The sequence below is a fragment of the Rousettus aegyptiacus genome, unplaced genomic scaffold (assembly GCF_014176215.1).
Source record: "Rousettus aegyptiacus isolate mRouAeg1 unplaced genomic scaffold, mRouAeg1.p scaffold_m13_p_17, whole genome shotgun sequence".
Taxonomy (NCBI): domain Eukaryota; kingdom Metazoa; phylum Chordata; class Mammalia; order Chiroptera; family Pteropodidae; genus Rousettus; species Rousettus aegyptiacus.
The window spans coordinates 18,884,849-18,898,132 of NW_023416292.1; the positions used below are offsets into that span (position 1 = coordinate 18,884,849).

Genomic DNA, 13,284 nt, shown 5'->3' on the forward strand with positions numbered 1-13,284 from the left:
ACAATAGCATAGCTGTGTGCTAGTCCCTGTTTTAAGGGACTAGCTCATTAATCCCTACTACAGCCCTATGGAATGAGTGCACATCGTAGATGAAACTGTAGAAAGAGTTTAAAGTGACTTGCCTAAGGCCACAGAGCTAGTAAATGGTGCGGTCAGGATGGGGCTTCGTGTCAAAGCGACTTCGTAAGGACCTTTACTACTTTCTGCAGCAGAATCAGTACAGTCTATTTGTTTTATCCAGGAGGGGCATCGCTGTATCGTTTCTTCAGATTTCAGCATCCATTATTCCTGTGTTTTCCTTCTGCTATTGTGTATATATATATACGTATATTTTTTTTGGGGGGGGGGGACTGCCATTTGTCTATTTTTTAAATTGAAAAGATAAACATCTAAAGCCCTCTCTAACATCTGTTAAAGGGACAGACTTCAGATTTTAGAAGAAATGCAAATCAATCTATACGTCCTTCCTTAGTTCTAGAGAGTCTTGATTTTAGAACAAGTTTCTTTGGTCACTAGGGGACGCAAGTCAGTGTAGTTTCAGGAGTTCTGAGTACTGACTTGTTCTATCATTTCTGTGTATGGAACATGCTGGGAAAATGGTTAAAAATACCATATGGTTTCAGATTTCAACCTAAGTCCTAAAATCTGTCAAACTGGGAAAAGTAATTTGTCAAATTTCACAGAGAAAGCCCAATGAAGTAGGTGTTTTGTTTGTCTGTTTGCTTTGAAAAGCATGCGGCATTTCTTTCAATGGAGAAACATGACGACACTGAATTCTAGTGGCGACCCTTCCACAGCCACTGCAGGAGACGGCAGACCGTCAACCCTGCCTGCAGACTCGGAAAGCAGGGCCAGCCCCGTTCCCTGTCTAGGCATTTGTGACGGAGTGAAAAAGAGCTCCAGACACACTTTTTGACAGTCAATAGCATTATTTATCTCAAGAAAAAGAAATATACTAGCAGAGAACCGCCTCTTTACATCCAAGCTTCCATTAAAGTCTTGGGCATCTGCCTCTTTATCGCCACGTCTACACCAATAAGCACCACACGTAAAAATCTAACAGAATGGAACCCTGGGAGCTCAGCCTTTCTTCTTCCATCTCCCCCTCTTGACCCCAGCCCAGAAGAAAACCCTGTTAAATACTGCCTGGTTTCAGCACTGAGAAGCACTATTTAGGAAGCAATACGAATCAGGAAATTAGGAGAAAAGAAGAACGCTTGGTTGGCGATTTCCCCCATCCGGGGCCATTCCTACCTGCATTCTTCGTCGCTTTTGATGAGCGGATCGGAGCCTACGGTGCCCACCAGGAACTTGGGACTAAGCAGAGGCAGACGGACATGCTGCAGCACCTACGGGATAACGGACACTCTCACAGGCACGAGCGCCCGCCCGCAAGGCGACTCAGGGGACACAGAACCCGCACTCCCCCACGGCATTCCAGTCGTTTTCAGAGCCAACGGGATTAATTCACTAACTGATCTAATTAGTAAATCATGAAGAGGGAGGGAAAGCATAAATACTACACTTATTCTAACAAATTCAATAATTAGAATAATCAGAAAATTGAAAGCACACTAGTATCACTTTAGAATGCTACTTTAACCTTTCAGCAATAGGGCATAAGCTCTTTTATAATTAGCTTATAGAACAATCTAGAAGAAAATCCTATTAAATTGCTAAAGATTACAGTTACAACAAGAACATAGAACATTTTAATGACCACTTATGCCCCAAATTATTTCTTTATTCTTCAAAATGCCATGGGATTTCCAAGCCATCGTGAAGAGCATGACAATCGCGATCCTTGCCTTCTTGTGTTCATTTTTGTACCATTTGGGTTTTGACTTGTGCTACAACCCAAACCTAGAGTTGATGCAAAATAAAGAGGAAGCAAAGGAACAGAAAGTTCATAATGATAAACAGTTTAAAATGCTCCTAAACACTTATCTCCTTGATTATTTGGAAACAGGTGGCTTTTCTTATTGTCTGGTATAAGGGACAGTGATAACCATTTCTTTTTTGCAAGTCAAACACAAGTTGTTTTGTCCAGTACTTAGAGAAGCATTTCCATCATACCTGTGGTAACTGCGGACGTCTTTCCTGGATGCTGTATTTGACCCAGGCCATCACTGCATTGAACACCTGTTCTTCACTGCGAACATTTAGCTCGTCACTAGATATTATATCGATGAGCTGATTGGCTGGAAGCAACATGAACTCTTCACTTTCCATCACCTGTTCACAGTGAGGTAAGAATAAAAGAAACCTTGTGATCATATTTAATTTATTGTCTCAATATTTTTCTCCAGAATTCCGAAGCAAAGCTCTATTCTCCAATGGAGCTGAAGTTCAAAACAGTACCAGAGGAGAAGGAAAGTTTAAAAAGAGAACAAAGATGACAGACCTATTTTTAGGACAATGAAACTATTATGTACAATACTGCGATGGGGGTATACGCCATTACACGTTTGTCAAAAGCCTTAAAATGTGCAACATCGAGAGAGAGCCCTCATGTAAGTTATGGACTATGGTGATACTAGCACAGCGACCCTAGTCAGTGCAGGCTCATCAGTGTACCCCTCTGGTGTGGGGTGCTGATGGGGTGTGTGTGTTGGCGGGGGCACACAGAAACTGTACTTTCCGCTCAGTTTTGCTGTGAACCTAAAACTGCCCCAATAAGGTTTATTAATTTTAAAAAATGGAAACAAAGGAGAGTACAGAGAACACGATTAAAATTTAGGAAAAGTAATAATTTGTGATTCAAATAATTTAAGACAAATGACATCTTTTTCAAAACATGAAATATCAAAACAAACATTTGTATTCAAAATAAACTAACTATATGAAATTATAACTCCAGAAATATAAGAGGCATATAAAAAAATCAAGAGAAGCCTAAAGAGGAAGATTAGTTGCCGAAAGGTATGTGTCTAGGGCAGAAACACCAAGGGGCCGGTTTAAAAAGATGAGGGTGTCACCAATTTTATAAGCAAGAATGAGAGAGTCAGACCCAGGAAAATCTCTGAGGACCAAACCACTCTGATATTTGCTTGTCTGTCCGTCTGTCCGTCCATCCATCCATCCATCCATCCATCCATCCATCCATCCATCCATCCATCCGTGAAGAACTACAGACACACCAAGGACTTACCTTTACCCAAGGCTAGGGAACTATCAGGCAGAGAGGAAATGCCAACAAGCCCCTCCTGCGGTCCAGCCACAAATGCCAAGGTCTTGTAAATCTTGCCATTGTATGCAGAGCAGAAGGGACAGGGAGCAAGGCAGAGGGGAAGGGTCACTGCTACACTCCAGGCCGCCTGCTCTCTCCTGCAGAAGACTGTGCTGCGTGGGACCTCCGTGAGTGCGGACGGACGAGGCAGAGAGCGCAGGTCCCGACTGTGCGGCCTCTCGGGCAGGTGACGTGCTCTCTTGGGACAAGACCCCTTCCCTACCTCCCCGCCCCGCTCCTTCCTTGCTGGCTGCATGTTGTTCATTCCCCACAAGGCGCAAGGCACACGGTTCTGGGGTGTCAGGAAGGCTTGCCTGTGGCCTGGACAGTAAAGAGCGAGGCTCTCAACCTCCCTTTTGGTGTTTTGCTGTTTTGATATAAAAAAGAACCGAACTGCTGCATGCCGCAGCCTGCCTAGTCTCGGGGTGGGGTGGGGAGGAAGGGAGAAGTGTGGTGGCTGGTGGTGGCCACTCAGGATGGGGGCCCCAGCGCTGGCCTTGCTGGGCTGGCCACTGGGCTGCTTCCTCTGGGCGTCCCGAGCCAGGTCACAGGTGATCGCGCTTCCGGAGGCCCAGGGAGATTGTGAGTGCTCTGGGGACTCCAACGCTGTGTGGAGTTGCCCAAAAAGACGCCTGCCCACCAGTGACCGGGGCAGCCCCAGGGACCCGGGTAGTGTGGGACGGCTTCCCCAGGGCGCTTGGCACTCCCGCAGGCGGCCACGAGTGAGCCCTGGAGGGGCTGGCTGCCATGCCCCTGCCTGTGGGCTGGCGGAAACCTCCATGCTGGCTCTGGGTGGTGGGGCCGCGGCGCAAGGCCTCGGAGCCGTGTGCAGAGGAGACAGCAGGCGGCCACTCCGCGACCCAGACGCGCAGGGTCGGGTTATTTTCATGCTCATCAAAAAGTCAGAACATTTACCAGGATATGAGCAAAGCCATCACCATTTGACTATCTGATTAAAAATGTTTCTCCCCAAGTACATTAGAAAAAAATGCGAATCTCACAATGCAATAGTTTAGGGCCATTAGGCCAGCTAGACTCAGCAGGAAAAACTAAAGAGCACTTCCATTTTTATGGCACACGGTGTCAAATTATCTAAGTAAAGACCTTCTGGGTTCAGGATACTAAGGTGGTAAGCGCTACGTTTTAGCTGAGGCTGCTTAGCCAGGTAACTTAGCAGTCAGAATGCTGCACTGTACTCCGTGAGGCAGGGTGGTCAGATTTAGCAAATAAAAATACAGGCATACTTACACTAAAAAATTATTTGTTTATCTGAATTTAGACTTCACTGGGCTTCCTGTATTTTATCTGGCAACCCGAAGCTGGGGATCTACTGTCGAGAGCCAAGTGCAGGGCCAAGTTCCGGGCCCGGCTCCAAGTTAAGCGTGCAGGGCTGCACGGTCACGGCCAGCCAGGCGGCGCCCACTTTCCTCTTTATTTCTTTACTTAAATACAACTAAGGTATCATATATCTTTGCGGAGGGCCTTCGTTTCTTTTTGGATCATGTCAGAGTATAATTTCCCCCCTACTTAGTGATTATAAACCAAATATTATATAAGTATCAATGGTCACCAAGTTTAAAGTTTATGCATGAACCACTATATTAACAAGTCACTTAACGGAAATGTCAGGTGGCAACAAGACATGAAAATTTGTGTGAGAAAATATTTGGCTCTAAGAGCAAAGAGTAAAAATAGTACTTTTGATCAACCAAGTATGGTTAAAATGTTACTTCTCCTTTTCCACCACCAAGAAAAAGGTATTAATGATCTACTATGAGGGCAAATCTGGCACTGAAGTCTAACCTTGAACCAAACAAACATGTTAAGGAAACAAGCATCTTCTGTTTCAAGTAAGAGTTTACAGGAGATCTGAATTTTAACTCCTACGTTATTATGGTAATTTCTTTTATAGACATTGGGTTATTCCGGTTTTATTTCTTCTTGAGCCAGGTTTTGTATGCAAATTTCCTCCTTCTTCAAATGATCCCTTCCCCCGCAGTGATGATCCCATGTTCCTGGTTTTTTCCTCCTCTCATGTCTGTGTATTCCTGGTCTCCTCGCCAGGTGCTCTTTTAGCAGCCACCTTTCAATGCTGCAAACGTTCTAGGCCACTTTTCTTCTCTCCCCACTAGGTGATCTCATTGGCATTGATCTTTTGACCTTGCTGATGGTGCTCTTTGTTATTAAAAAGTTTAAAATTTTTATGCAATCAAATTTATCAACCTTTCTTTTATGGACTCTGGGCTATATCATGCCTAAAAAAGATTAAGCCATAGTTTATTACTATGACTTCATTACTATGTTGATGACTCCTAAATTTTAATCCCAGCCTAAGCTCTTTTCTAAGATTTAGACTCATATAAACAGTGGTCTGCTCAATATCTTTACTTAGATATCTCAAAGGCACCTCAAACTGAATATGCCTAAAACAAAACCCATGATCGTACCTCCTCAAACTGTTCCCCTCTCCAGTTCCTCTGAAGTACAAATTTCCAGAAATGAGATTGTTGAGTCAAATGTGTGCAAAAGGTGTAATTTTGACAGAGATTGCTAAATCTCCTTTCGAAGGGCTTCTATCAATTTAAACTCACACTAGCAATGCAGCTACTTTCTCCATGGCCTTGTCAACGGGGTATGCAATCACACTTCTGGATATCTGTAATCTGACAGATGAAAATAGTACCTTTGTGTAGTTTTAATTCATGTTTCAGTTATTGTGAACAAGCGTGAGCAGATTTTCATGTGTTTAAGGGCAATCTGAATTTCTTGTTATCGCTCAGTTTTCTATTAGATCGTGACCAACAAGAATATTTGATACAATAAGGAGATTATTACCTGTGATATGAACTACAAATATTTTCTTCCAGTTTGTCTTTGACCTTTGTCATTTTTTTTGTTTGTTTTACTATACAGATATTTTTATTTTTATATAAATCTACCAATATTTTCTTCTGTGTTTTCTGGGTTAGTCAATTAGGCCTTCTTCACTTTAGGATTAGAAAGGAATTGCTCTGTTATCTAATATTTTCATGCTTTCATTTTGAATTTTTAAGTCTTTGATCCATTGGGGGTTATCCTGGTGAACAGAAGAGTGATGTTAAAGTGTAAACCGAACCATGTCTTTCCTTTGCTTATATCACGTTAATGGTTTTCTATTGCTCTTAAGATTAAATTTCAAATTCTTAACATGGTCTATTAACTCCAGTGTGATCTGGCTCTGTTCTTTCTGTAAAATCATTGCGTAACGTGCTCCCTTTTACTCTCTGGGTCTCACTGACTTTCTGTTTCTCAAACTAGTTAGACTTCTTCACGTCTCAGAATTTTGCATAGGCTGTTCTGGAACGGAAGTTACACCTCTCCAAGGCACACTGTTAAATCACCCGGGCTGCTGCTTGGCCGAGCCTATTACTGTAGTTAATTACTGTGCAATTATGTATTCAATGGCTATCTTCCCTGCCAGATTCTACACGCCACGAAATCGGGCGCTCTAGGGGTCTTGCTCACCACTGTAGCCCTTGTCCCCAAGCACAGTGGCTGACACATAGTAGCATTACAAATACTTGTAAATTAATAAATGAAAAATAACAGGTTTAATGAAAACTTCTTTTAACATCTACTTTCATTTTTTTCTGATTATTAGCTCACTACATAACCTCTGGCCTATAATTTATTCTGCTAAATAATCCATATAATCAGGAAGGACATGCACCATGTAAGTCACTGATACCAGGTATCCAATCTTCTTACGAATTAATAAACTGTATTCTGGCTTATAAATTAGCCTTTTATGAATATGGCTAGGGACAATCGGTCCCTAAACTTTAACTTTGACTGATAAACACAAAATTGGCCTCTAAATAAAAACTGGGCCTAGACTTTATAACAATTCATTTCTTTGATATACTATGAGTTAGAATCGGCAGTAAATACCCGAGCAGGTGTGTCTTAACCACCAGAATGTGACCCTGTGTTGCTCTCCTGACAAATACATTATGAATCCATTCAAACCACCAAGTGCAACTCACCTCTTGAAAGTTATGCTGCGTGAACTTGTCTGCTATCCTTAGCAACTCACGACATGAATGTGTGTCAGCGAAGGCCCGAATGCCCAGGCAGTTGGAAGGATCTAGCTGTCTCTTCAGGAATTCGCAGCAGGCTTCCTGTATTTCCGCCAGCTGGAGGAGGCAGGCGGCCGGCAGCAGGGTCTGAACGTTGCCCTCTTCCACAGTGACCTGGGAGGTGTATGCGAAGTCAATGAGGAGCTCCATGGCCCTCTCGTCGATGTCTCGGATCACCACCTCTGTCTGACGGCTCTCTGCCAGTTCTCCCGTGAACATGGCCCGGAAGTAGGGGCTGCAGGCGGACAGAATGACGCGGTGGGCATATATCTTCTTGGCGCCCACGACTAGCACCACGTCGCACAGCTCCCGGTGCTTTCTCAGGAGGTTGATCACTTCCAAGGTCTGTCGAGGGTGCTTGTCTGAGATGTAGGGCATGCGGGCGGGCTGGGGGACCCCTTCCGGCAGTTTGTTGGGGTCTCCGAGGGTGCAGCGGCTTGTCACATCCATTCCAGTTTCTCCTGGTCGAATGCTGGTACACCTGCAGGGGTGGCGGGGAGAGCGGGGAGACGGCGATACTGTGAGCGGCTCCCTCCCGCCAGTGCCCCTAAGTGGAGACAGGGAAACCTGCAGGTGACGAGAGCGCAAGCCAGGCCCCGACGCGCTCCCCATCTAAGAACCCTCGAGCCCAAAGGTCCTTGTGGCGTCCTGAAGGACGGACAGCATTTCTAAAACGTAGTTAAATCAACTGTGTATCTTCTAAGTGAGGAAATGTAGTAAATAACTGCATTTACATTAAAAGGCATAACTTGAAAACCAAGGACATGGTTCTCCCTTTCTCCCATAGCAACCTGTTTTTCCGAAGTATTTATAAATTCAGTCTTTCTGTGCTTGGCCTCGGCCCACAGGTGACTGTATTCTAGAGCACAGACTGCTCATGACTCCTGATGTCTGGCAGAAACAGTACTGTTTATGCTTGACAAATGGAAGACTGAGACAGAAAGCTGAGCAGTTAAAAGGGCAATTTTACCACCCACATAATTAAGGCGGCTTTTAACCACAGTGCTTAGTGGTGCCTTGTGTGCAGTAGATGCTGAAAGAATAAATCGCATGGTTAACAGAGGTACAATCAAGCTTAACAGAAAAAAACCACTATCAAAGACAAGACCAATTCAAAAATTCCTATCATAATACTGAGATTACATGTAGAAATGAAAGAATTTTTGTCGCAACCTTAGTTATGTACGTAAAGATGTACTAGGGTAAAAACGCATTTCTTATTTCACCTAAGTACAATATGAAGGCTAATTTCTATGTACTTATGTGTTTATTTTAAAAGTATACTGTAGGGGGAAAAAAGTGCTGTTATTGCGTTAGTATAGATTCTGACTTTCAATAATGGGTAATTTCTATATTTTCATCAACTGTGTGGTTTTCAAACTTGGAAGGAATTCTTTTAAATGTGGTCATTCTCCCAAGTTCTGTCCTGTCTGCTCTCTATAGGTATTATGGGAGAACTCACTTAACCTCATGGTTCCCATCACCCGTATATGAATGGCTACAGGATTCTTAACTCCCACCTGGATGAGCTCTGAAGTCAATCTGTGTGAATGTCCCACCGCCCCTCGAACTCAGCAGAGCTCAGTGATACATCTAAAACTGACTCCTTGATTCTCTTCCTTCCTCCATGTGCCTGTCTCTCCTCTAGTCTTTCTAAGATCAAAAGGCAATTTTACTTTTCAGTTGCTCAGGCCAAAAATCTTGGAGCCCCTTCCCTTCCGTACACCTCGAAGCTGCTCCATCAGCAAATCCTGTCATTCTACCTCTAAACAATACCTAGAATCTATTTCTCTAAATCTCTACTAAGCCCACCCTAATTAAAGCTATCCTTATCTTGTTATGCTTTAATAACCTCACAAGTGCTCTTGCATCCACCTTTGCAATTTATATTCTTTAAGCATCTGTTTAGACCTTTTAATTATAAAAGGCCAGGTGAGCACCCCCTGGGATGATAAAGACCATGAGAAGTATTTCATTTGCAGTATTTTTTTAAATTGAAAATTATTGGGGTGGAGTCTACAGCCATGCTACCCTGAACACGCCTGATCCCATTTGATCTCAGAAGGTAACCAGGGTCGGGCCTGGTTAGTACCTGGATGGGAGACCACCTAGGAAGACCAGGTGCTATAGGCATTAAAAAAAAAAAATTTACTGGGTTACATATAGTTCAACAGTATGTCACATATACATTGCATTGTGTGTCCATCACCCAGAGTTAGATTTCTTTCTGTCACAAAATATTTGACCCGTTATGCCCCTATCTACCTCCCCGCTCTCCTTCCCTCTGGTAACCAACCACCCATCCACTGTCCGTGTCCCTGTGTGTTTGTCCATTTGCAGTATATTCTGGTTTTGAAATTGAAACAGAATTCGCATAGTGTTAGGAGGGCTCCAGGTCCCCACAGTCCCTGCCACGCTGCCTTGTGACGCTGTGCCATGCGTTCATATGAACTACCTGAAGATACATGAGGGTTTTGTTTACTTAACCTCTGTTCTAGAGGTATGAGGATTGTAATGTGGAGGACGAAACAATTCAGTATAATAAAGTAACAGTAATTTTGAAGGCAGAAAGTTTTAGGGGGAGAAAGGGAGAAGTATAACAGAAAGAAAAGGAAAGGGAGACTTTTTAAATGGTGGTTAAGTATGGTACCTACAGATAAGGGAAGACTATGACGTAACTATTAAAAAGAATAAGGTGGGTCTATATGTATTTGTCACAAAGTACAAGATAATTTGTGAAGTGAAAAAAGATACAGAAGGATGTGTAGGATATGCTGACATTAATTTTTTCAAACTGAGGGAGATAGTCTATATATGCTGTATACGCCTTATAACATCTGTGAACGAATGCATAAGAAACTCACAGTGCCTGCCTCTGGAGAGGAATCTGGCCACTGGGCTCAGCACTGGGAGACTTTTCATTGAACATCCTATTTTATCTTCTTAAATTTTGTATCAGGTACACATAATAACTAGTTAAATGAATGCGATGAAGCTTTACTAATGAAATGCCAGTCAATTTTACAAAACTTTATAATTAAGCATTAAAATACCTTTAACAATTTTCAGTCTTTTCTTGTTCATAGTCCCCCACCCCAGGGGAAATGTCTGCAGGTACCGTTCAGCCATTCAAACAATTATCCAGTGGTCATTAGGTGCCAGGGATATAAGGACATAGAAGACAAAGAGCTCATACTCAGGTAGGGAAAATTAATGTGTATTCGAATGACCTCCATGTCAAAAGTTACTTCTCATTCGAAGCTTCTCCAATAGCAGCTAAGCATAAACTCAACTTTACTTTCCAGAAATTGCTTTCTGGGTTGCAACAGCAAGAATGGCAGCCCAACAAGAAAATACCCTTTGGAAGCATGATCGTGACTTAATACAGGCATCAGGTAAAAAAAAAAAAAAACACACGCACACACACACACACACACACATGAAAAAACCCCAAAACCAAACCAAAACAAAACAAAAAACAGAGAGCAATAGGTAGGTCAAGTGATAGTGATGAAAAAAGAGCTGTAACTTCATTAATGGCACCAGAATTCTCCAATGCAATTTTGAATAACTGGCAGTATTATATAATAAAGCAAAAAAAAGGTATGAGTAATTAAATGAATATTTTATATAGAAAGTACTGATAAAGACAGTCCCACGCTGTGCCTTCTCTTTTTAAAAAATAAGCTCTTATTTTAGCAATTACATAAGATATAACATTTATGACAGTTGAGGATGAAAAGCAATCAGTGCCTTTTGCAATCATGTTAAAAGTTAAAGTGATGAGGTATTAATATATGTGTTATTTCATGTACTTGCAGTCAAATATTCCTACTATCAAGTAAGATATAAATAAGATAATGGCATTTGTTACATCTTTTCATCTGGAAGTCTCAAAGCATTTGCAAGTATTCATTAATTCTCAATATCTTGGTCAGACACATTAGAGAAGTACCTTGGGGCACAGAGAAAGTGAACAGATCAAGGTCAGGAAAAAAATTGATAACAAATTTGGAAAAAGATACATATTCTGGCTCTCGCTCCTGGTCCTAAGTCATACCCCCATCATGAAATGTTTCTTAAGAGGGTCTGCCACAGCTGTTTATCTCTGATGTTAAAAAACAAATAATTAAATATAGTTCAATCAATGTAAAATGAGTTTAAAAAAATGAAGAAATAGAACTGGGCTGATTTGTTTCAACAGTATTCTAGTCCTATTTATTAGAACAGATTGAGAAAAAGCATTGCTAAATTCTAGGGTTGAGAGGGCCTATAATTGCCTGTATTTTCCCATATACAGTTCTACTTTTCTATGGACTAAGTTATTGTGCCCAATACTTTTTTACTCAATCTTCCCTACAGTGCAGCTATTTAAAGTAACAGTACAAATGTATTACTGAATATCGGTGAAATAACCAAAACCATAATTAGTCAGTACAGTGTATTATAAAATCTTTATTCTTATATAGCAGCAGAACCTTTTGCATTCCATAGGGAATTGAAGACTATAATAAACCCATATAGTATCATAGTACACTTAATGATTATCACAAAAAAATACCATGCAAAAAGGAAAATTTGAGTGTTTACATTCACAGCACTCCTTAGAAATTTAAATTCTGTATATTACCCTACTAAAAAAAGCTAATTCCTGATATTACTTTTAATTTATTTTCGAACAAAAAGCATTAGTTCCAAGGTAAGATTTGTAAACCTTTAAAAAAATTTGTTTTAAATGAAGCCCTGAATTATTACGTGAATTTCAGTCAGTGGAACCGAAGATTTTCTTCCTAAATGCCTACCTGCGCATTGGCTTTCCCTCCATGCACCGTGAAAAGTACCCTTCACCACTCTCTAAAGCCGAACCTAAGACAACAGAAAAGCAATAACTTAATAAAAACTATTGCTGATCTTTCCAGTAACAATCTCTATATAATCAATCCATTCAGTGGTAAACAATTTTATATCCTATTACATCACGGGCGTTTTGCAGATGCACAATCATAACCTTTACCTAGTACCTTTAATGTGACTATCCTAAACGGTTACAAGTGAAGGTGAGACAAAGTGCGCTAAACAGTCCCGACTGCTGGGTTAGCGTCGTCTCTCTTCACAAAGTGCTTGGAGACACTTAACTTTGACTTCACCATCAAGTATACCTACAGACCATTGTCCAGATACCTACGGCAGTACTAACATGATAGATCGAATAGGGAACACGCTGGTTTAACCAAGGATCTGAAAGCAATTAACATGTCCAGGGTGACAGAAGCAGGGGGGCGGACGGGGGGGAAGTTGGGGGGGGGAGATCTGTTATTAAAAACAAACGATTCCACTTACGACAGTCCGAGCAGCTTGAACAGTACAGAAAAAAAACTATGGCTCTAAGAGTAACACTCTTCCCTCAGCCCCGGAAACAATGTCCACCACTCACTTGGCAAGATCTCGCTAGACCCCCAGGGTTAAGCGACCGTCTCCTTTGCCCGAATTCCGACCTCTGTCTGGGGACGCCGTCCAGGGAAGCCCAAAGCCCCCAGGAAGAAAAGCCCAGCGCTTTCCCTGGTTCCGGGGTAGGGCTGTCAGCCAGCGAGGGCGCAGTCTGGTGCCCCGCGAGGCCCAGCCCCAGAGCCCCAACAGCCCCTTCTCGGCGCCGAATGACAGGCGGCGGGCGAAACACGGCCCTGATCGCACCGGCGGCTGGGCAACTTGGGACCGCAGATCTGCAAAGCGAGCCCGGGGCGCTGCCCACTGTCCCTGCTCTAAGGCGGCTAACTTACCGGCTCGGACACTTTCTTTTCCTCGGCCGCAGCCTCCCCTACCTCCTGCGCCCACTGTCCCTCCCTGCCTCCTCCTCTGCCGCTGCTAGCGCAAGCAGGATACCGCTCCTCGAGCTATTTCCTCCCGGTCCCTCGCTCCTTTTCGGCAGCAGGAAGTGGT

At 42.7% G+C, this 13,284-nt stretch overlaps 1 protein-coding gene and 1 non-coding gene across 5 annotated transcripts in view; one reads left to right on the plus strand and one right to left on the minus strand.

Moving 5' to 3' along the window:
- Nucleotides 1–13,257, minus strand: part of KLHL20 (kelch like family member 20) — a 27,991-nt gene extending 14,734 nt beyond the window's left edge. For 2 of the 4 annotated variants that reach the window (XM_016147187.2, XM_036234618.1), the window contains exons 1-5: nt 13,125–13,257; nt 12,150–12,213; nt 7,255–7,828; nt 2,077–2,235; nt 1,255–1,349 (exon numbers count right to left, since the gene is read on the minus strand). In XM_016147187.2, coding sequence (XP_016002673.1) covers nt 1,255–1,349; nt 2,077–2,235; nt 7,255–7,828; nt 12,150–12,172 — 851 coding nt within the window. In that variant the 5' untranslated portion in view covers nt 12,173–12,213; nt 13,125–13,257. Of the gene's footprint in view, nt 1–1,254; nt 1,350–2,076; nt 2,236–7,254; nt 7,829–12,149; nt 12,214–12,781; nt 13,097–13,124 lie in introns of those variants that run through there. The other 2 variants (XM_036234616.1, XM_036234617.1) reach the window with 2 other exon arrangements.
- LOC118613012 lies at nt 9,362–9,480 on the plus strand. The gene has a single exon (XR_004955328.1). It is a non-coding gene; the product is annotated as a 5S ribosomal RNA (ribosomal RNA).
- Nucleotides 13,258–13,284: the final 27 nt, after the last annotated feature.